This window comes from Podarcis melisellensis, assembly GCF_964234715.1.
Source record: "Podarcis melisellensis genome assembly, chromosome: 4".
Lineage (NCBI taxonomy): Eukaryota > Metazoa > Chordata > Lepidosauria > Squamata > Lacertidae > Podarcis > Podarcis melisellensis.
In genome coordinates, this window is record NC_138531.1 from 78,773,824 (window position 1) to 78,797,428 (window position 23,605).

The window sequence follows — 23,605 nt, forward strand, 5'->3', positions numbered from 1 at the left end:
CACTGAATCGGATTCTGCTTACCAACAGTGGTTTTTATAACAGAGCAAAACAAAAACAGGAGACAAGTATGAACACCACTTAGGTCACAATAAGAAGCTCAGGTTTATTGCAGTGTTGGTATTGGCATGCACAAAAATGCAAGATGACAAGGCTTCATGGATACAATCCAGGTGGCTGCCTCTGGTACATTTCAAGACCTGTATGCTGTACTCCTGCAAATGGACTTCGTTGATTGGCTTTGAGTAGCAGCCTTTACCTCTGAGTTTCATTAGCCATTTGCCAGGCAGTATATCTGTGCTGTGGCATGGCAAGAGGAAGCCTATATTTTGCAAAGGCAACCACACTCACAAACAAAGGAACTGCTGGGCACACAATAGTACAATAATACAGTTATTATATCAGGACTGTGGCCCATGCTTACAATATATTTTCATACTTTTTATGCAGCCTGAAGAACACTTTAAAGTAAACATATGTATTGCAATGGGAAATAGAGTGTGAAGAACCAACTTCAAATGGCTGAATAGCAGCAGAATAATTAGCAAGCAGCTATGGAAAAATGACCACCTGTAAATCTCAAAACAGATGAAACAGCAGGAGCAAGCAAAGTGGCACTCAGCAGGAAAGCTTTCTCCCTCTGCTCTATAAACACATTTTTAGCACTCTTTTCAGTGGTGCAGGTAGGGCTGAGGCAAATTCCAGGACCCACCAAATGATCTGCTGGGGAGCTGCAGATGATGAGCTAAGTGACAAGCAAGGCCTGCAACAGTACCAGGGTCACCATGGGCTGATGCTGGTTGCCACATTTTCTCTCTTAAAAATATTTTAGTCATCAGCCAGCCCCACACATACAAATTCACCAAAATGCTCATTTCATTATTTCTACTTTAAAAATATATTATTCTTTCTAGAACAAAATGATGATCATTCCCCAAGTTAAATATGCTTTTACCATCAAGGCAGCAGAAGCAAATCCAGTTGTATTCCTGTAGCCATGATGATAAGTCACTCAGAATAAGTTACTAGAGGCATAGCTGGGTTAGTAAAAACAACAGAGACTTGTGGCACCTTAAAAACTCAAATTCATTATGGCATAATAAGAGGTGCACAATCAGCATATATAAGAAGATATACAATGAAGATGCTAGATGCATCTCTATGAATCTTCTTTTCTCATATTTTACAGCTGCTTCTATATTACTGATCCATTAGAACAACCCCCTCCACAGCTCTATTATTTTTTAAAAAAATATCTGCACGTATGTAATTCCATGTGTAACTTATTCTGAGGATTTTCTTTCTAAAACAAATGAGGATTTTTGGATCATGTCAAGTTGCTACTTCCAAGAAATAAAACAGACTGAAAATTCTATGGGATAAACCGCCTTTGAGACACCACAAAGTTGTCTTTGTTTCAGCTTGCATGAGCATGTGAAATGTATTTGTATTAATCTCATGCTTGTCATTCTAGAAATGGCTAGAGGCCTAAGGCAGACAAGGAGTGCCTTTACCAAGCTTTGTTTGGTAAGACAGCTACAGCCTTTTCTGGATTGATAGCTTGACCACAGTTGTGCATAAAGTCATAGCTTTAAGGTTGGATTACTTGAATGCACTCTGGACACTTCCGCTGGCAGGCTGCTTGTGGGGGGGGCATATAACCAGCATATAACACAGTAATAATTTTATCGTTTATATGCTGCCCATCAGACTGGGTTGCCACAGCCCCTCTGGACGGCTCCTAACAGAATATTAAAAACACCATTAAAAACTTCCCTGAATAGGGCTACCTTCAGATGTCTTCTAAAAGGCAAATAGTTGTTTTTCTGTTTGACATATTATGGGATGGCATTCCAAAATAATAATATTGTCTGTGAGATCTATACTGGCTGTCAAACTGCTAGAGGGCAGAGTTCAAGTTTTTGGTACCAACATAGAAGGTGAGCTATCCAGCTTAACACCAGGTTACAAGGAGGAGGAGGAGTTATTGGTTTGTGTGTGTTCTTTTTAATTTGCATTTTGTGTTTTTATCTTGTGAACTGCCCTGTGATCTACAAATGAGGTAGACAAATTTAATAATAATAATAATAATAATAATAATAATAATAATAATATAGAGACCACTATTTTTTTTTTAAAAAAAACAACCCCCTACTTTAGCTGTTTTTACTGCATGATTGCGAACTGCCTTGCGACAGCTCATGTTGTCTGAGGTTACTTTGGGGCAACTATCTACAGTATTCCCTCTCCTTCTGAATTGCTCAGTAGGTAGGAATTAGAGACTGTGGAAACGAGGTGGGAGAGATAGCCTATTGCATAACGTCAGGAGCGCCCATCTCCGGGGCGTCCTCGCGCAGCCTTTGGACTCTCGCCGCCCCAAGCCAGCCAAGCCCAGACTTTACCAAAGCCGCGCGGCCTCCTCCACAGACCGGGCATGCGCGGAATAAGAGCCGGGCGCGAGGCGGACTCCTGCGGATTCGAGTGACGCGTCGGCGGGCCAATCGCCGCTGTCCTTGCGTGAGGGCTTCTCTCTCAAGCATTGGGAGCCAATAAACAGGGCCTCGCGTGAGCCGGGCGAGGAGCGCGCGGGGAGCCGAGGGCAGGTAGCGCTTGTCTCCCTAATGGAGAGGCGGCGCTCCTTCTTCTGCAACAGGCCATGGAGACGTAGTAGGAGCTGGGGAAGCGGGAGAGGTGGGGCTGCGTGTGGTCGGAGGTAAGCGAATGGCGAGTAGGGCGGCGCTGGAGCGCACTTTGCGCGCGCCCGCGCCTGCGCGAGCGCCGCCGTCATTCCCTGGTGCTGCCTGCGCGCGCGCGATATCGGGAGCAGAGGGGCAAACGCGTGCACAAAAGCTCCGGGTCACGGGAAGGAATTCGGGGAGCTGCTTGCCCTCGCCACATTGTTTGCTTTCAAATACCGCCGTGCTTTTTTTCTTTTAAAAAATGTTTAGGGGTACCCTCATTTTCCTACTCATATTGAAATACTGCCCCTCAGTGAGGCCAAACTTAGATTCACAAAATGTTTAGGGGGGTGTACCCCTGCGTCCCCCCGGGAAAAAGCACTGCAAAAATACCTGAGCATCTTCTTGCTTGCACGGAGCGCGCGGCCGTTCGTTCGTTTGCACGGCAGCCGAAGTCGAGCCACTTTGCAATACTGTTCCAGTTACAGATAGGTAGCCGTGCTGGTCTGCCATAGTCAAAACAAAACAAAATTCCTTCCAGTAGCACCTTAAAGACCAACTAAGTTAGTTCTTGGTATGAGCTTTCGTGTGTATCTGAAGAAGTGTGCATGCACACGAAAGCTCATACCAAGAACTAACTTAGTTGGTCTTTAAGGTGCTACTGGAAGGATTTTTTTTTGTTTTGCAATACTGTATAAACTAGGCTGCAGGCGACAAGATGCTTGGGGGGGGGAATAAAATAAAACTTCCCCTCCACCCCACTTACAACTGGCTGGAGGGGAAGGGAAAACAAATAGGCACAAGTTTCGGACAATCTGACGCGCAGGGAGTGACTTGCAAGGTTGCTGCAGGTGAACGGGTACCGCTCTGCAGTTTGATGACCTGTGGCTCAAAAAGGCAGGCATTTGAGGTTTTTCGAGCCGCCAAGCAGACAGTTGTGCAAAGGCTAAATAACTGACGAGTGCGATTTTTGTTTTGGTAGGTTTTGTTTGCAGTGTCATGTGAGAGATACACATGACCTTAAGAACCAGTTGAGCTTTACTTCACCTTCCTTGTTTTCCTGGATGAAGTCTGAATGAAGCTGACCAAGCTTTGTTTATTTAAAACAGTGATAGTCATTCTTTTTCTAAAATGCATATTCCCAAGTTTGTTTTCCAGAAAGGAGTTGCAGTGGCAACTGTCACAGCCATGCCCCTTCTAAGGTTGTACAACATTCTAAGATTACACATTAATCTTATAGCTATTATTGTATTCCTAATTATTATTATTCTTGTATTATTATACAATAATAATAATTAGGGACACATTGCAACAATCAATGCAGATGTGCAGGTGTTGCCTTTTAGCTAGGTTCGAAAGCACGTCAAAGTGCAAGTAGATAAATACCTCCGGCATAAAGGTAAACGCTGTTTCCGTGTGCTGCTCTGGTTCACCAGAAGCAGCTTAGTCATGCTGGCCACATGACCCGGAAGCTGTACGCCGGCTCCCTCGGCCAATAAAGCGAGATGAGTGCCGCAACCCCAGAGTCAGTCACGACTGCACCTAATGGTCAGGGGTCCCTTTACCTTTTTTTTTTTTTACCATAGTCTGTGCACAGACATGGGCAAATGATTTGGAGTGGTCCAATATCTTTCAGAGTGACTTGTGTTTCCCTAGAAGTTCCAATGAACATAACAGAAATTGCACACCATTCTTCTGAAACTGAAGCACCTAGTGTTTCCAGTGTTCCTAAATGCTTAGCTTTGGAGCATATTGTGGCTTAAAATCTCCCCTTTCTAGCTGATTGGGTGACTCTAAGACACTTGAGGCAGAAATAGTAACATGTCTTTGAGTGTGGACCAGTACAGTACTGTTAAGCAGTTCTGGGCCTTAGACTGTAAGAACCTGTGCTTTTTCCAATGGAGTATAATCTTGGTATTAGCATAATTCCTGCCTTGGAATAAACTTTTTGGAAAATGCACCATCGGCGTGTATCCCAAAGTTTTGTCTTTATACAATGCACGTTAAATTGTGGTGTCTCTCAGGCCAATCCAGAGGAATAAGAAACTAGAGCTTGCATCCTGGGAGTAAAAAACATACACATTTGCTGCTGGACGGCTGCCTTCTGTGAGAAGTGCTGGCATTGTGTTTGGCCCAACACTTTATTTTTCTAAAAGACCCTCTCAGGAGTAGAATGTGTGTGCACACACGTACACACCAGTAACTGTTTCTATAAATATGAACGAGGAACTGGGTTTTTGTGCCCTGAAACAAGTCTCTAGCCCACACCAAATTCATTGGGAAGCTGTGATAGATAACAAAAAAAACCCATCAATCAATCTTTATTGCAGTTAAAGACCAGACAGGGTAACTCTCCCTGGGGTGACAGTAGCTGTATGAGTTCTCCATTGCCTTATAATTCATTGTCTTTTAATTGTCCTGCAAGCAAATCAGGATGAATGCTGAATAAACAGGCCATCTGGAAAAGGCCATAATTTTTCATAAAAGGCATACATGCTGAAACACAACTTTTAAAGATTCGGGAGCCCTGTCTCCTCTTTTAACCAGGTCACTCAACCAGTACTGCAGTTGTTCTTAAAGTGCTTTATTTATAGGGGGGAAAGGTGCTGATACTCTGGGTGGTTTCCCTGGATGGAAAACTTCCTTGGGAGTCAGGAAAAACAAATACATGTAAAACAGTTGTATGTTTTACTGGAACGTCATTAAAATATTGGTATGTAGTTATTACATTATGCATGATAATTAAAGAACTTGCTGCAACTCTGTACCTTGTTCTGTACTCTTAATACCTGACTGTGCATGCCTATTATCGACACAGGGTCATACCATCCACGATTCTGCCGGGACATGGGCTCACGCCTCCTTCCCCAAGCCCTGGAAGCATTTTCCCAGCTTAGGGAAGGAGGCGCGGTGCTCTGACAGGGTCCAAGAGGCCTCCTGCCTCCTTCTCTTGCAAAAAAGGTGGCAATACTGTGTACCGTTGTGTACTGCCAGGGAAAAAAAGCATTGGTTGCATTGTCTAATTATGTTTCTCAAGACAGAAAAACAGAAACCAAAATTGCAAAGCAGGAAAATGGATAAAATGACACAGTAGGTTGTTGGCATGTGTCTGTTTTGAGAGACAATGGAGTGCACCTCCAGGGGTGAAGTCAAACTTGCATTTGCTGCACCAAAGTGACCTCCCTGAGGCACAAGCCTGGGCATTGTGTATGGAGGTCGTGTGCTGCCCAGATGACAAGACCCTCCTCTCGGCCTCACTGATATGGCCCAAAGGAAAGCAGTTTGGCTGCAGGAGTTGCAAGGAGGAGGCGTACAAGGCCATCCAACCATCTTAGGGACTCCTTTTCTTTTCCCAAAGATACCGCACAAGGCAGTGGAAGTTTAGGGCCAGAGTTTTCCTTATCCTAGCTAGGATACCTTCCCAGGTTGATGAGCCTCATCTGCCCCCTCACATCCCCCTACAGCATGAGCAGAAACCACCTACCTTCTTGACTGTTAGACTGACTATTACTCTTGTCTGCTCAATCCGCTGGAGCCTGTCTTCACATGCAGTGGAAGTCCATAACTCACCGAGGGTTTGAAAGCCATCAGCTGCCCTCATCTGGATTAGCCGGCCAGTCAGAGCCATTTCCTGAGGAGCAACCCCTATTGCATGCTGACAACTTCTGGAAGTCAGGTAAGAGCTGAGTGCAGGGTGGGGACCAAAGGTGATAAACTACCTCAGAAGGAGCGTGATGTGTCTGCCACCAGAGGTACTACATTCCATATACCCCCTAACCCAGTAGAAGTTATTAAAAAATATAACTCCCTTGTGCTAAACTCATTTGAAAACCCCATCTTAGCAGTGTAGGTTAGAGCAATGTGAGTCAGAGCATGTTAAATGGCTCTTTCATAATTTAACAAGGAATTACAGAGGATCCACCCCTTCTGGTAACAGCGCACCAAACCGTCAGGGTTGCAGTGTTCTTTATTGCTTGACTCATCACCTGTCGTGAGACTGCAGGTGTGCAGGTACCTTCCCAGTTTGATGAGCCAGTTTGATGTCCTTTCAAGAAGACTAATACATTATTTTCTTTCTGAAACAGAATTAAAACTCAGATTCAAGCATGAAGAAATTTATGGTAGTGGAACCTGTGGTTGCCTTGTTCATGTTCTTATATTCCATGCCGTTGATGCAGCAGTATGTGTATCGGAAGCTCTGGGAGGAGACCACCAATTCCACCTTCGATAATGACAATGCTTCTCATTGCCACGTGAACCAAAGTGATCCAACTTTCTTGAAGCAAAAGGTAAGCTCAGAGTTCTCCTTGGGTGCATACCAGGCATAGTTAAATGGACACTAAAAAGGATATACCAAGAGCTCTGGCGAAGAGTTTCAATACAAGGAATAATTCCTACTCGAGAGTTGAAAAGAAAAACGTGTATATTCTGCTAAGAATAACAGTTTTAAACTAATAGCAAATTTAAATACAATGTATAAGTGCGACAGTTTTAAAATAATAGTAGATTTAAACACAACGTTTAAATACAGAAATAATGTAGTTTCAAATATGCAGTGATATAGTATAAAATCCATATTATATAATATGGATTCTTTTTGACTGCCATTGAGACTTGTATGAAACAATTGTTGTGTACTGGTATTTTATGTACCTTTATATTGTCAGAGCTTTTCAAAGAATGGTTGCTGATGGTGCACCAACCTAAGCTGGACAAAAGCACCTGTCAGGGGCTCAGGAGGAGAGGCACAGGGAAGAGAGGAGATGGAGAGCGAAGGGGAAGAATCTGAGGGGAGCGTAGGAGAATATGACAGTGGCCCAAGGGATTCCATGAGTCTCTCCAGTGAATCGGAAGAATCGGAAGATTCGCAGAAGGGGGCGCCAGTGGCCAAGGGTAGAGGGTTCCCAAGGGGAACACCCCAGGAGCAAGGGGGGAGCAGGGACTCCCAGAGCAGCAGTTGGAAATCAGGACCAGCTTCCCCACCAGAGCATAGTGAGGGGGAAAAGTCCCAAGTATCAGGGCCAGTGGATTCCCCACCAGGGAGAGAAGACGAGGCAGGGCTGACCACGCCTTCATCGGAGAGTCGGACAACGGAGGGGAGGTCAGATCCGGCCAGTATTCCGGAAGAGGGAAGCAGTGACAGGAGTAGTGTAACGGTTAGGAGGAAGGTCACTGGATTGGCGCGAGAAGCAAGTTCAAATGTACAGGAGTGCGGGACCGCAGAGGATGAGGACTGGGAGCCGGGTCCCAAAGCTTGCCGGAGGCAGGGGGAGGAGCTAAGCGACTCAGCGTCAGAGGAGTCTAGAAAGGGGAATGCACCAACGGGCAGAAGGACCCAGAGAAAGAGAGAGCAGCGGGAAAGGTGGAGCAGGGCTAGGATATTAAACTGGTGTCAGAGGGGAGGAGACTCAGACGGGACTTCGCCGGTCTAGGGTTTAGGACGTAGAGCTGCGCGCTGCGGCTTTGAAATGGAAACTGAACTTCAGTAAAGACCTTTGTACATAAACACAGCCTGGCGTTGGTCCTCTGTGAGCTGGGACCAAGGGGCAGCTCTGACAGCACCCTTGGCCACAGTACTCTTTAGACCTCTTCATCCAGGAGTACTGCCAGACCGCAACCTGATTTTTCAGGAGGAGGGCTACCCCATCCAAGGCGGGCTGAACTTTAAAAACAGAGAAGTTGTATATCTCCAATTCACTGATTGCTTTGGAATTGAAAATGGTCAGTGTTGGTCACTCATTTTAGGGGTGGTTCAGGATCAAGGATTTTAAAGGGGTATTTTTAAGAAGGCTTCCTAGCATTTGCATTCAAATATCTTTTGTACTGTGATAGAACTGGATTCATCTTTAATTACAAAGAAGCTCAGAATTCATTAGACCAGACTGTGGTGCTTCCTGGTGGCTGGCCTGCTTGAACAAATATCTTTATAGCTAAAGTGGGGGATCTTACACTGATACGCTGGTGCCTTGGTTCTCGAACTTAATCCGTTCCGGGAGTCCGTTCAAAAACCAGGGCGCAGCTTCTAATTGGCTGCAGGAGCTTCCTGCACTCAATCAGGAACCGTATCGGACGTCCGGCTTCCAAAAAACGTTCGCAAACTAGAACACTCACTTCTGGGTTTGATGCGTTCGAGAGCCAATTTGTTCTATAGCTAAGGTACCACTGTACACTGTTTAGTATGCAATGCAGGCATTCTGCTTGCTAGACTGGTTGCAGATTGTGGAAAATGCTTTCATTAATAATAGGGTTTACCAGCAGTGCTCCCTTCCTTGCATCTTGTTTTGCCTCACAATGCTCTATCCCTTAATTTAATCTTTATATAAGTTGACGACTCCTCCCTGTTTAAGTTTTTGTTGTAAGTTCTATTTATTTGCTTCACAAACAGTGCCCTAGAGTGAAACGTGTATCTTCAGATTATAGACTTGTGGGCCAAATCTTCAGCTAGCGTCACAGTGCAATACTTCATTGGCTTTGCTGAAACTAAGCTGCTTTTAATCCAGGTGCTTCTCATTTACTTTCTTGTGCGCCTGACTTAAGTAGTGGAGTGCTGTGTTTAATTTATATACAGCATATGTTTTGGTAACTCTCCCTCATTATCTGGAGTGATCAGCATGTACCTCATGTGAAAACATGGCTGTGTGCAACCCAAGCTGACGCGGCAAAGTCCTATTAACTTCTTTAAATAAGTGCATTCAAGGCTCATGGTTTTTTTCTCTGGATTGCACACAATGTCAAGCACTAGGGCATCTTGTACCAGCTGGGATTCTTGCAACATTTGCTTAGTGTTGGGCCTTCTGCCTCTCCTCCCTGCTACTCCATCTAGACAGAGCATTGCCATGTTATCATCTTGCCCAGAGGAAGTTAAAGGTCCTTTAGTGTTAAGAAAAACAGAAAAACAACAACACGATCATAGGAAACAACAGTCCTGCGGCTTCGGGTGGGGCCCCCTGTTGAGTCTGCTGAGTGAGGGGGCCCTGAACATCTGCCCCAAGGTCCTACTCTGTCTCTCAGAACAGACACATCAAGCATATCTTCAGTCGGCAAGTGTTTTTTTGCCACTCTCAAGGAGAGAGAATCGTTTACAGAAGGGCCCAAAGGTCACAAAATGCGAGAGGCATAGTCTGCAACATTTCTACGCAAAGTTCAAGTGTGTGCGAGATAACCTCTGTGCTTTCTTTGCTTGTCGGTGCTTTCTCTGTGAGCTTGATACATTTGAGCTTTGCACAGAAATGTAATGGGCACCTTGCATTTTGTGGCATTTCAACCTGGTGATTTATAATTCTTCTCCCGTCTGTAAATAGATACACAGATACAGGTACAGCTTCGACTGGCATTTCACACACTGGGTGATGTAGAATCCAGTCCACAAAAGCTTATGCCGCTGTAAATGTGTTAAAATCATATCCACGCCACTTAAAGCACACACCTTCCTCCAAAGAATCCTAGGAACTGTAGCTTGTTAAGGGTGCTGGGAATTGTAGCTCTGCAAGGGTGAACTACAGTTCCCATGATTCTTCCGGGAAAACCTTGTGTTTGAAATGTATGGTGTGAATGTGACCTAAAAAGGTACTTCAGGGCTCTTTTGTGTCTGTGGTTCCTCGGGCTGATCAAAATTTGGCCTTCCCTCTGCACACTTTCTCCTACATGCATGCATGTTGAGTATGAAAGAGGGAAAGACGATGATGTTTTAAATAATAATTTATGTACTGCTCATATACCAAAATGGCTTGTAAGTGGTTTGCAACTATAAAACCAATTATAAAATCCATACATAATTAAAATACACAATTCCACCGTAGCATTAAAACATCTTTAATTAAAATATGCCACAAGCCAGTTATAATATACAGTGGTGCCTCGCAAGACGAAATTAATTCGTTCCGCAAGTCTTTTCGTCTTGCGAGTTTTTCGTCTTGCGAAGCACAGTTTCCCATAGGAATGCATTAAAAATCAATTAATGCGTTCCTATGGAAACCGCCTTCAGACCAGGTCCGGGGACAGTCTGTCCCCCGACCTCTTCTGAAGGCTGGCGGGGGGCAAAAGTCTTTGCTCCCCCCTGCCTGCCTTCCCGGGAGAGCGGAAAACGCAGAGCTGCCTTCCCACTCTCCCGGAAAGGCAGGCAGGGGGGACAAAACCCCCGCCCGCCTTCGGAAGAGGTCCAGGACCTCTTCCGAAGGCGGGCGGGGGGCAAAAGTCTTTGTCCCCCCTGCCTGCCTAACTGGGGGCTTTTAAATCGCCCCGGGACTGTCCAGGGCGATTTAAAAGCGCCCAGACGGCTTTTGAAGGCAGGCGGGGGGGAGCAAAGCCGTCTGGGCGCTTTTAAATTGCCCTGGACAGTCCCGGGGCGATTTAAAAGCCCCCGGTTAGGCAGGCAGGGGGGACAAAGACTTTTGCCCCCCGCCCGCCTTCGGAAGAGGTCCTGGACCTCTACTGAAGGCTGGCGGGGGGCAAAAGTCTTTGCTCCCCCCCGCCTGCCTTCAAAAGCCGTCCGGGATAGCGGGAAGCACTTCCCTGCTATCCCGGACCGCTTTTAAAATGCTGGCGGTGGGGAGCAAAGCCTTTCACCCCCGCCGGCCTTCCTGGACCTCTTCTGAAGTCCAGAGGGGGGGGGAAAGGCTTTGCTCCCCACCGCCAGCATTTAAAAGAGGTCCCCGGAGATTTCCCTATGGGCTTTCGTCTTGCGGAGCAAGCCCATAGGGAAAATCGTCTAGCGAAGCGTCGCAAAAACCGAAAAACCCTTTCGTCTTGCGGGTTTTTCGTCTTGCGAGGCATTCGTCTTGCGGGGCACCATTGTATAATAATAATAATAAATTTTTATTTATACCCCACCCTTCCCAGTTTCAAAACTGGGCTCAGGACAGCTAACAGCAAATATAAAACATTGATTAAAATGCGACTTTAAAACAGCATAGAATACAACATAAAATGCAGCATCAATATCAATAAGATCCAAAAATTATGGGGTCATTTTTGGAAGAAAAAAAAAAGTTAGAAAGCATGACAATTGAAACAACTGAAAAAAAACAGTAGGATCAAGTTCAAGTTCAGGTGTGTCTTCAAGAGCTAGTGGAATGCCAATACTGATGGCACCTTGGTATTTCAGCAGGGAGGGCACTCCACGACACACTGGTTCCACCCTTGCCTCCATGTTATCGCAAGCCATTAACAATCAGTTATTACACAGGTTTGCATTTACGGATTGACAGGCCTCTCCCTGCTACTTTATATTAAATCTGTTTATTTTCTTCTTCCAGGAAGTCCAAGAAAAGATGTCTATTTTTATCTTGAAAACAGACCTGTGTGCGGGTGCCCTCAGCATTTTGGTAGCCTTTGTCGTCGTGGCAAATGGAGAACGCTGGGGGCGCAAAGTATCGCTGGTTCTTCCTATGGTGGGCAGTCTCGTGAGCAGCATCTTCCTCTGCGCTATATCCTATTTCTCGCTGCCCCTCTCTCTCCTATTCATTTCGGCCTTCGTTACTGGGCTGTTTGGAAGCATAGCAACCTTCCTGGGCGGTGCCTTTGCCTTCATCGCTGACCTTTGCGAGAATGAGAAGCAGAATACCATCCGAATAGCAGTGATCGACTTCATCCTTGGAGTGTTTTCTGGATTGGGAGGACTGTCTTCAGGCTACATTTTAAAAGCTTTGGGCTTTACCTGGACATACGTGATGATGTCACTGCTTCAGGTGGTCAACATTTTGTATGTTATGTGTTTCTTGGATGACACCGTACGGGTATCTGAGGTTGAGCCAAAGTCTCTGAAAGAAAAGCTCAAGGGAACCTTTTCTGGAGTTTATGACTTATTTTGGAATTCTTCCTGTAGGAAGCGGACTCTGATCACATTGCTGCTTTGTACATTCATGACTTACTTGTTCACAATGATCGGCGCGCTTTCTCTTTACACCATCTATGAACTGAACGCCCCGCTCTGCTGGAATGCCATCTACATAGGATACGGCTCGGCTGCATCTACTGCTGTCTCTCTGATTGGCTTTTTAGGAATCCTTGTCCTCATCAAGTACCTAAAGGACTTTTACCTTGTTTATCTCGGGATCTTCTCTTACGTAGGAGGAGCCATCATGGCTGCCTTTGCCACCACTACGTTGCTGATGTTTTTAGGTGAGTTCAGTACCAGACCGGTGAAAATTCAGAACTTTTGGTAAGAATACTAGTTATGTAGATGTTTTGAAAACAAGTGGTGCTCACAACCATGAAGAATAATTTCTGGACTACATTATTTTCAAGAATATATGCAATTTTATAGACATTCCTTGGTTTGAGAACTGCACCACAAAATTCAGAAAAGTATGAATTTTGAAATACATTTGCATTTAGGTTTGCATATTGTTTCAGGTTAGGTTCACATTAATCCTTACCAAACCATTGAAAGCCCATTGAAATAGACTTGAGTAACTTAAATGCATCTATTTTAAATGCAGCTATTTCTCTGAGTATGACTTAGTTGGAGACAAGCCTATATGACTATCAAAATATATTGGCTGTTTCCTTTTGCTTTGTTGTATTTTACAGTGCAGCTTCATCTATTTCGGTCTCCTATTCATTATATTGCTGGCTTGTGTGTTTTACAGTGAGAGTGCCTTCCCTGCTACTTGCTATGCCCATTCCAGTCCTTCGATCCATGTTGTCCAAATTAGTTCTTCCTAATGAACAAGGTGAGTTGAAGTTGCGAAAGGATAGTTCGCGGTTGTCATGTCATAAATTACAAAGGGAGTTAGGAGGTGTTGGGTGGATTTGTCAGTTTTATTTTACATTGTTATTTATTATTTGGGGCTTTAAAAAATAAAATAAAATAAAAAAGGTTAACCCTATTAATAAGTTGCATGAATAGTTTAAGTAACACTCTGGAATGCCACCCTGGAATCTTCTGAGAAAAGGTGGTTGAGAAATGTTTCAAATAAATGGAGAATAGCACAAGTGTTTTATTTTAATTTTGTGTGTTTTCTCGTTTTGACAGGAGCTATATTTGCTTGCATCGCCTGCTTAGAGGTCGTGATGGGGACTCTTGGACTTGTCACGTTCAATAGTCTTTATGCTGCCACTGTGGGCTGGTTTCCAGGCTTCTGCTTCCTCTTCTCAGCTGGCCTTTGCATAATTCCGCTGATTACGCTGAGGTTGTATACATATTACTCCTCTGGTTAATGCCAAAAGCAAAGCTATTTATTACATTGCATTTATAGCCCACCTTTTCCTCTAAGGAACTCCAGGTGGTCTACGTGGTTCTCCCCTTCCCCCTTTCAGTAACCCTGCGAGGTAGGTTTAGAGTTAGAGACAGCGACTGGCCCAAAATGACCCAGAGAACTGCATATGAAACAAGTGCTCCTCTGTTGAGCTACCACCCTTCCGCCAGTGCATCCTTAGATGCATTATAAAAATCTCCAGCATCACTACCTCGTATATTATCAAGTATTGAGATCTGGTAACAGTATTTTTTCTTTATTTTTTTTTCATTCTCACTGACTTTTTTCCTTTCTTTTTTTTCTCACTCTTAACCTTTTATGAATGAAATTCTTATAATGAAATATCAGTTAAATAATTAAGTACAGTGGTATCTTGGCTCTCGAACTTACCGTATTTTCTTGCTCTATAAGACGCACCAGACCATAAGACGCACCTAGTTTTTGGAGAAAGAAAGCAAGAAAAAAAATATTCTGAATCCCAGAAGACAGAACAGCGAGAGGGATCGCTGCACAGCGATCCCTCTCGCTGTTCTGGCTTCTGGGATAGCTGCGCAACCTGCATTCGCTCCATAAGACGCACACACATTTCCCCTTACTTTTTTAGGAGGGACAAAGTGCGTCTTATAGAGCGAAAAATACAGTAATCTGTTCCGAGAGTCCCGGAACCGTTCAAAAACCAAGGTGCGGCTTCCGATCGGCTGCTGGAGCTTCCTGCACTCAAGCAGAAGCCATGTCGGGCATTTGGCTTCCGAGAAATGTTTGCAAACTGGAACACTTACTTCCAGGTTTGCGGCGTTCGGGAGCCGATTTGTTCGACAACTAAGCCATTCGAGAACCAAGGTACGAGTGTATTGAGTACTGTAAAGTACTGGTAAAGTATTTAGGTGGTGTTCGACTAGCCTTTAAACAGTTGGCCCATTGAAATGAACATGACTAAGTGAGACTCATCCATTTCAATAGGTAGTTGAATATCACCCTTTGACTTGAACAAAGGAGGCCAACCAACACCACATTTTTTTCTCAGTACAAGACTTTTCCCAGTCAAAACTTCATTCCAGGGTGTTTGTAAGGGTTAAAAGGGAATAATCCCATCTGAGCTACTCGGAAGATGGGCTGAGTACAAATGTAATATAGATCAGTAAAAGAATGGTCAGGAAGGCGTGTATCGCTGACAAAAGTCTACCTGTCAGGACAAGAGTATTTGCTTGAAATTAGTGAAAAATAATGCGAAACTCAGGCTAAATATTTCCTGCTATGCTGATTTCCCAACAGTGCCTTGACTTTGCCACATACCTAAAGTGTTAGGATGGACATAGACATAACATTTAAAATAGTGGTCACAGTGCGTCCTTCTCCTTGCAGTATGGAACTTGCCTTAAACATGTGTACAGTGGTACCTTGGTTTTCGAACAGAATGCATTCCGGGGGTCTGTCCGACTCAAGGAACCGTTCGAAAACCAAAGCACGGCTTCCCATTGGCTGCAGGAACGTCTTGCAGCCAATCGGAAGCCATGCCGGATGTTCGGCTTCTGAAAACCGTTTGAAAACCGGAATGCTTACTTCCGAGTTTCGATCATTTGGGAGCCGATTTGTTCGGGAGCCAAGGCGTTTGGCCTCCAAGGTACGACTGTACTAACAAGTAAAATGCTGGTTCAGCTGTCCATCATTTGCTTTCCTTTGTGTTTCATGTTCTAGAGATTGGCTAAGGGGAGGTGCGTAGGTAAATGCCATGGATTTTCACCAATAGGAATTCTCCTTGGCCAGCTTTTCCCCAGCTCAAACTGAACCATGCTGAAAATTTGCAGAAGTATTGTTTTTCTACACACGTCCTGGGATAAAGGAGCAGCTATTTTGCGCTGGCAAGGTTGCTTTCAAACTGCTTTAGCTGCTGTTAGAATGTTCCACCTGTCTTTGCTCTTAATCTTAAAGCTGGCATGACAGGTGTTTCCTTCAAAAGGTTAAGAAGACTATCCATTTCAGGTTGCATACAGGGAGGTATTGTCACAACCTTACCTAATACGCCACATGGACCTTTTTCATTGCAGTGTATGACAGCTTTATGATTTCTGTACATTTTCAGTTGACTTAGTACAGTGTGTTCCGTATCTCCTCTTTAAAACGTCTTATCTCTTTCTCCCAGCTGGTTTCTGTATGCCACTTGGCATGAATATCACTTTGCACTACTTATAAATGAAGACGACTCCCTTGGGGAGAATGCTGACAGCTGAACAGAGAATTTGTCTAAAGGCTAGCCCTCCTCTCCTGTTCTTCTATCATGGCCATACCTGTTGACTCTATTGGCACAGCTAAAGAAGGATCTGATGTGTCCGTTCTTAGATCTCTACAAGAATTGACCATCCCAGGTTTGCTGCTGTCCTTGATGGTGCATAGGATGCTGCGCAAAGCGGTAGCAGGGAAGAGAGTCGTGAATGGTGCTTTCAGTCTGTTGCTATGCTGGGGTGGGATTCAATCACAAACTGGCAAATTCGCAATGACAGTTGTTTGGGAGGTCTTGCGCAACAAACCTGCTTGCTCAAAACATCAGGCTTTTTCTCAGTAAGGAAAGTGATGGGGAAATGGACTGGAAAGGACAGGGTTGCTGGACACAACATTGTAACATCTCCACGAACAAATCAGGGTGAATGCTCACTAAATAGCTAATGTAGCAAACAGATCAGGAATGAATGCTCAGTAAACAGATTGTCTGGAAGCACCCAAAGCACTGCCTTGGTTGAGCTGTTTCAAAGGCAATAGGCTGAAACAGGAGTGATGTCAGAACTGGGATCAGGCCCTTGATGTCTTGGTGCACCTGCACATGGCTGTTAATGTTTCAGGGCAATCAGTAGCAGATAGTGTGGTGCTGCTGCTCACCTGAACTCAGGTTGGTTGTCGCTCCTGCTTACTGGAAAGGGCAAGGCGTCACCGTGTTTAGACACATTTCTGTTCTCTCATCATTTTGAAATGCCCTGGCCTTTGAGTTTCGGAATTCTGTGACCCCTGTATTAACCAGACTTTGTTGTGTACACCAATAAGTCTGTGATGCATACCTGCTTGCAGGAAGTGGACAGATGGGCAGCAGCGACGCTACTCCCTTAGCAAGGAAATGATGCACTTATTTTGCATGCAGTGCAATCTTATGTGTGGCTATTGAGAAATAAGCCCATTGGGTTCAGTAGAACTTACCTACAGGGTTGAACTATTATACAGTCGCAGCTTGGTTTTCGAATAGAATGCATTCCGGAAGCCCATTCGATTTCCAAAACATTTGGAAACCAAGGTGTGGCTTCCAATTGGCTTCCGATTGCGCAGGCGCACTGGAAACAATAGTGGAAGCTGCATCAGATGTCCGGCTGCCAAAAAAAGTTCAAAAACTGGAACACTCACTTCTGGGTATCGATCGTTAAGGAGCCAAAACGTACAAGTACCAAGGCATTTGAAAACCAAGGTATGACTGTATATTGATATGTAAATAGAATTATCTACTCTTGCAACAGGAAGGTCGTGTTTGTGTTGCAGAGGGACTTAAGAATCACAGGATGGGTGAAGTGCTGTCAACAAACCCTGTTTGAGCAATTGCCTGGATAAACTGTGGAGGTCCTACATAGCTTCTCCAATTTTTGTGTGACCACATCTGCAAGCAAGCCCTGTGGCCAGACAAGCTTAAGAAAATACAGAAACTGAGCCAATTATTTTAAAAATAATTCTGAACAAACCTGATTCTTCTTTACACAGAGGACAGGCAGGTGCCTTAAATGCAAACAGTCTATAATAATGATTGGCAATCTTTGCTTGGAATCTAAGGTAAGTTAACTTAAGGAACATAATGGAAAAAAGGCTCCCATCTCCTGTTCCACCTCTGTAGCCACCTGAATCTCTTCCCCTGAAACAAGCCACTCTGGAAGGTTATGTCTCCCTCCCAAATCATGTAGGATGGGATGCTAAGGGCTATTGGGAGAGCTGGAGAATCAACTGGAATTGGGCTTGGATCCTAAGTTAAAGAGGTTTATGGAAGGAAAGGTTCCATTCTGTTCTTCCACCCAACAGCTCCCCACACCCTGCCCCTCGTTGTTCAGGAAGGGCCACCAAACCTCTGCAGAGGCTTTCATGGTGGCAGAGGAGAGGAGAGGAGGGGGCAGCCAATTCCACAAACTCCCATAAGTTAACCTACTTTATGATGCATACAACTGTATAAAATGCCACTGTGATTTATCTTGCGCTATTTTCCTTAAATTGTTCTGTTGGGCCTAAGAATGGGCGAGTCTTTCAATTTCAACATCAGTTTGCAAATTCTTTCATTTTAAAAAAAGGTCAGCATTTTAGTACAAATTTCTCCTACACGCACATTGTTGTACGCAATGTTTTTGCAAGTAGTATCCACTAATATAATGCATTTTTATGCACACTTTACCTAATTTGTATGAATTTGCTTGATTAGAGATCTGCAGTGCAAAATTCAAAGAAGTCTGAATTTCAAAGGATGACTGTATTTGGTTCATATATTTTCAGGAGTTAGGAAGATTCGCCTTTAAATGTGAACCAAATCCCTCATTAGCCTGGCCTACCAATGCACTTAGTTATACAAAAGTGAGGATTAATGAGTAATGTTTACTGTATGCTGTCCCCCCCCCCCCATAGCACTTTCTACAGCGGGTAAAAGAAGATTTGTTGTAATCAAACAAAACAAAAAGACCCTAATGTAATTGTATATTTTGTTTAAGGATTGACTTGTTGAATTATTAAGTAGTGTTTCAATTGATTCATTTGATAGGGTTGGTTCACATGAAAACGAAGAGCAAGACCTTGCAGTTCAGGATAAGCATGTTGAACCTGTGAAGCCTGCAATGCAAAATGTAGCTGCCTGCAGGGTAGACACTACGTAATGTTTTGGGCTGCAGTTCAACACAGGATTGGGTGTGCTTAAAGCTCTTTTGAAATAACTGGATTTAAAGCTCCCATCCCAAGCACACTTTCTAAGAGATAGTGGGCTACCTGTCTGGGTCTCACATGACCCTTCCACTTCTTGATGTGGAACCCCAGAGTCTGCCATACCTGCCGCCACCACCATTACAGGGGGCGGGGACGACAGCAGGCAGGTATTCCTGCTTGTGTGTGGGTCAGGCATAGTGTGCCACAGATATAGAGTGCTGCTTTGGAACTCCATTCTTGGCCCACACTCTGTGTTTGGTTGTGTGTGTGTGTAGGAATGCTGGCCCTTTTTCAAACCTCTGGTAGTGCTGATTGCACTCTCCAGTGATGGCTGGAGTGGTTCTGCCAGTGAAATAGTTACAACACAGAGAAAGGCAGGAGCAGAACAGGCTGGTTGGCTAGATGGGGGTGAATGGGGAGGTGGAAGCCTGTGTGTGTGTGTGTGTGTGTGTGTGTGTGTGTGTGCGCGCCAGCCAAGAAGGGGGAACTTCTGTGTTTGCAAGTGGAGGAATGCATGTTTTTGTGAGTGAGAAGATGAATGATGGTTGAATGAAGAGAAGGGGAGAGAGAGAGAGAGAAGTGCTGCCCCCTCCCCACACTTTTGGACCACATTCCGATGGTGGACAGTTTCCCCCTAAGTGGAGATGGCCCTAAACCCGCAAAAAACTTACTCATCTTCTTGCTGGAAAGAAAGCCTTGTCAATAACGTTTTCAAAATCAAGAATCTTAATTTTGTCTCTCCTTGAGCCCTTTAACATTTTTCTCCCATCTGGTCTGGAGAATCTTCCTCATTTCTTTTTACAACTCTTTTGAGCTCCTGTGATGGAACCAGAGCTGTGCGTCTAATTAGTTCACAGTTAATGTGCTGTAAAGTGTAATTTTGTACTTGCACCGCACTTTTCATCTTCGGGGTGCTTGGCAAATATGTAAGTCATTAATCTTCGCCGCCGCTCTGAGGCAGGTACTCTTTGCCAACTTCACCTTCCACCTCTGGGTGGGCAACCTTTTAATATCAAACTTGTCTCAGGGCCACAGAGCAAATTAATATTAGGGATTGAGATGATAAAACTGCTTCTGCCACTTGGGTTTATATGCTTTATAATGACAGTATGTATAGAGAATGCCATTCAATGGCATCTCTGATGGCATAAAATATTTTGTTAGCAACACCTGGCGAGTTTTTCATATCACTAACATTTAGGATGTTATTTCCCCTCTTGCCATATATTGCTTTGCGGTATCATGAAGTGCTGAGGTGCTTTCATGCTGATGGTTTTATGAGAGTTCCTTAGTGACTTAGACTGCTCCCTCTCTGTCTCTGTGATCCATCCACTCCTCTCCCCCATAGATCAAATTAGATGTCCGTGGGAAGATTATGATATGTCTCTGAAAGGGTTTTTAATGAACCCTGACTGCCGTCAGGAGTGAGGAAACAGCAGGTGGTGGGGTGGGCAGCACCTCTCTTTCCTGCAGTTTGCCCCCCAGAATTTATTTCCCCCAGTTGCGTATCTCCCTGTGCGGAAAAAATATCTGGGGACTCATCCATTCAGGTGGTTTATACAATGTGTGCTGTTGGAATGATGTTGTATGTTCTTTAGGGGTTTTTTGTGTCCATGATATTGCTGTGTTTTATTTTAATGAACTAACATTCATTAATTTGGGGAACCTTTGGGTTGAAAGCTTGGCTATAAATCCAATTAGTAATAATAACATATTTTCCTACCCTCTTCCTTCACTCAGACTGCAGCCTTACCTAGCAAATTCCATTTTTTAAAAGTCAGGAGACTGATTGATGTTATCGCCTATGTAATGTCTGCTACAGCCCACCCCACCCCGATCGTGAAGGTTGCAGATTGTTTGGGTGTCATAATTTACTACACTGTAAATAGCATTTTGGGAGCTTTGGGGGCGTGGGAAATGAGCAGCGGACTGGGCACTCTTTCCTCAGCCCAATGTACCCAATTGCCCCCTCTTCCACATCTCTGTATTTCTTAATTTGTGTATGTGGCTAGCCTGGGCTGCCATAGTACATTTGTTGGATGGAGGGTAGGATTTGTACAGTAGCTATAACAAACAGGAGTTTGGAAGGTGGGGGAGCAAGGAGGAAGCTTTCCAAATGTAGCTGCTTTGGTAGTCGACCATTATTTACGATGTCCACTAAGTGGACCTGTCTACCAAAGTGTCAGGGGAGGCAAGCTGTGGCCTCGCTTCCTAATGGACTATGGAGATGCTCAGAAGCAGTGAGGATCTTACTTCCTTTTGCATCTGAGTGTTTCCAAAGCTTGGCATGAACCAAGTGGCCGACTTCTCTTTTCCAAGTACATGCCAGAGAGATATTGGGGAGAGGGCCAGGCTGATTCTTCCACACAGCGTGAAGCAAAAAGCTGCTCCTGGCTTTTGGGTCCCCCTAGTTGTGTGGAGAACTTGTGGGCAGGGGAAGGTCTCATCTAGCAGTAATTCATTTTATGGGCCCCACTTTAATTGACGATATGGAAATTTAATACAGTGCGTGGCCCTCAGGTTCTGTGATGAAATGCTCTTGTGGCCCACTTGGTCTGAGTTGAAACAAACAAAATAAATCCTTCCAGTAGCACCTTAGAGACCAACTAAGTTTGTTATTGGGATGAGCTTTGGTGTGCATGCACACTTCTTCAGATGCACACGAAAGCTCATACCAATAACAAACTTAGTTGGTCTCTAAGGTGCTACTGGAAGGATTTTTGTTTATTTGTTTCGACTATGGCAGACCAACACAGCTACCTACCTGTAACTTGGTCTGAGTTAGTGGACCACCTTGCTTTAGGGTAACCTTTAGATTGCCCTTTTTCCTTTGCCCACTTGGTGTCCTGTAGATGTTTTAGACTACAACTCTTCATCCTCAGCTCCAGCACATGTGGAGAACAGGTTGGCAAAAGCTGCCACAGACAGCTATGGAACAAAAGAAAGGACTGTATTTTCTCCGAACCACCACCAGCAGCAGCAGCAGCAAGACTGCAAGCTTGCTGGAGAGATACTGCACTGAAGCTGACTGTTGTGGCTTAAGACAGGCTCTGTAATAACTTCTGGCACTAATTACTCCAGACAAAGTTGCTTTGTCAAACTTAATAGCTGCTTGGGTGGAAATGGTAATAGCAATTCACTGACCAGAGAACTTTCACTTTCCTCCTTTTGCGAGAGGTTGTCTTATTGCTGTTAGCAAAAGCCGCCCTCCAGCCAAGGAGTCTGGGCCTGGAGTCGGCTTCACATTAACTCAAAGTGAAAGTTCATGAGAAGTTCTGTTATCTTGATCTGATAGCGCACAGAGTGAACAAGAAAGTATTTTATCTGAAATGGCCTTCTCCAAGCTGGTGCCCCCAGGTGCTTTGTATTCCAGCTCCATCACCCCTGACCACTGGCCATGCTTGCTGAGGCTGATGGGAGTTGTCGCTTGAAACATCTGGAAAGCACTAGGTTGGCAGGAGGCTACTGCTAATGCATCTAGATAAGGAACTGATCATTTGGCTAAAGTTCAGAAAATGTCTGCTTATGGGGGGAGATTTATAAAAAGAGCATAAGAACAAGCAATTGCTTTTAGACTAGTGTAATTGTAGTAGCTTACTGCAAGGAATACTGGGAATTAAAATATGCTGAGCATATTCAGATCTGTATTGTTCTTCATAAAACTAGCCCTCAGGATTTCTTAAGGAAACCAAATGATTTAGCAATCCTATGAATATTTGTCTACTCAGAAGTAAGGCACATTGACTTCAGTGAAACTTATTCACAGGTATTGGTGCATAAGAATGCAACCTTAAACCGATCTGTATCTGTAGTGTGCAGACACTCAAAACTTTATGGAACTGGAAGTTTTTATACAGTGGTTGCCCAAGTTAATCTTTGCACTGATTCTAGCTCTAAAACTGAACTGCCTTGGGAGTGTGTGTTTTGCAATAATCATGACAATATTTGCACTACTTTCCTTGACTGACTTTTATTTGTGTGTATAATGTATAATGAATGAAAATATTGAGATAAATAAAACATTTTTTGAATGACATTTGTATCAGTGCTTCTTAAAACAATTATTTCACATGCAATCAAGTCACTAGAAAGAAACATGGCAATTCAAGCTGCTTATGATAGAACAAGTTTATCTAAAAAATGAGTCAGTTTAAGCAAAATTAATGTAGATTAAGAGGGGAAACAATTATATTATACCTTAATTTACATGCCAGTAAATCCATTTCCTGCCCACCTAGCAGTTCGAAAGCACCCCTAAGTGCAAGTAGATAAATAGGTACCACTTTATAGCGGAAAGGTAAACGGCGTTTCCGTGTGCTGCGCTGGTGCCGGCTCGCCAGAGCAGCTTTGTCACGCTGGCCACGTGACCCGGAAGTGTCTCCGGACAGCGCTGGCCCCCGGCCTCTTAAGTGAGATGGGCGCACAACCCTAGAGTCGGACACGACTGGCCCGTATGGGCAGGGGTACCTTTAAATCCATTTTTAGAATTTACGTCACAGAAGTGAAGAAAGAATGACATTTAGTTGTCTGGTTTTCAAATGGACAAGCAAAGAGCAACTTGTTTAGGGTCAAAGATCACGTTAGAATATCACAGATCAGTGTGGTGTTATCACATGCAGGTGCTTGTGATGACAACCGAACCTGAACTCGTAAGCTGGTTGTTTTTACTAAAATCTTTTACTGCCATGAAGCTGAACCATGACATAGTAACAACAGATTAGACTGGTGGCCTATCTAGCACAGCATCACAGTGGCCAACCAGATGCCTATGGGATATATGCACAAGCAGGTTCAGAGTGCAATAG

At 44.3% G+C, this 23,605-nt stretch overlaps 1 protein-coding gene across 3 annotated transcripts; it reads left to right on the forward strand.

Moving 5' to 3' along the window:
* The first annotated feature begins 4,275 nt into the window (after positions 1-4,275).
* On the forward strand, positions 4,276-22,827 carry SLC46A3 (solute carrier family 46 member 3). Of its 3 annotated transcripts, none has more exons than XR_014167974.1 (6): positions 4,276-6,965; positions 11,931-12,795; positions 13,266-13,349; positions 13,652-13,808; positions 16,015-20,663; positions 21,700-22,827. XR_014167974.1 is itself a non-coding variant. In XM_081909393.1 (5 exons), the coding sequence occupies exons 1-5, from the start codon at positions 6,783-6,785 to the stop codon at positions 16,100-16,102; spliced, it is 1,377 nt and encodes a 458-aa protein (XP_081765519.1). In that variant the 5' UTR covers positions 4,276-6,782; the 3' UTR covers positions 16,103-22,827. The 3 variants fall into 3 exon arrangements, 1 of the variants encoding a protein (XP_081765519.1); XR_014167975.1 differs by having other exon boundaries at positions 16,015-19,234; positions 19,279-22,827; XM_081909393.1 differs by having other exon boundaries at positions 16,015-22,827.
* Positions 22,828-23,605: the final 778 nt, after the last annotated feature.

Excerpts from the sequence above, each read along its gene's own strand:
- SLC46A3 (XM_081909393.1), top strand. The coding sequence starts at position 6,783 with ATGAAGAAATTTATGGTAGTGGAACCTGTGGTTGCCTTGTTCATGTTC. Across the intron at positions 6,966-11,930 it reads CAACTTTCTTGAAGCAAAAG|GAAGTCCAAGAAAAGATGTC; the intron begins GTAAGCTCAGAG and ends TTCTTCTTCCAG. Across the intron at positions 12,796-13,265 it reads TACGTTGCTGATGTTTTTAG|TGAGAGTGCCTTCCCTGCTA; the intron begins GTGAGTTCAGTA and ends TGTGTTTTACAG.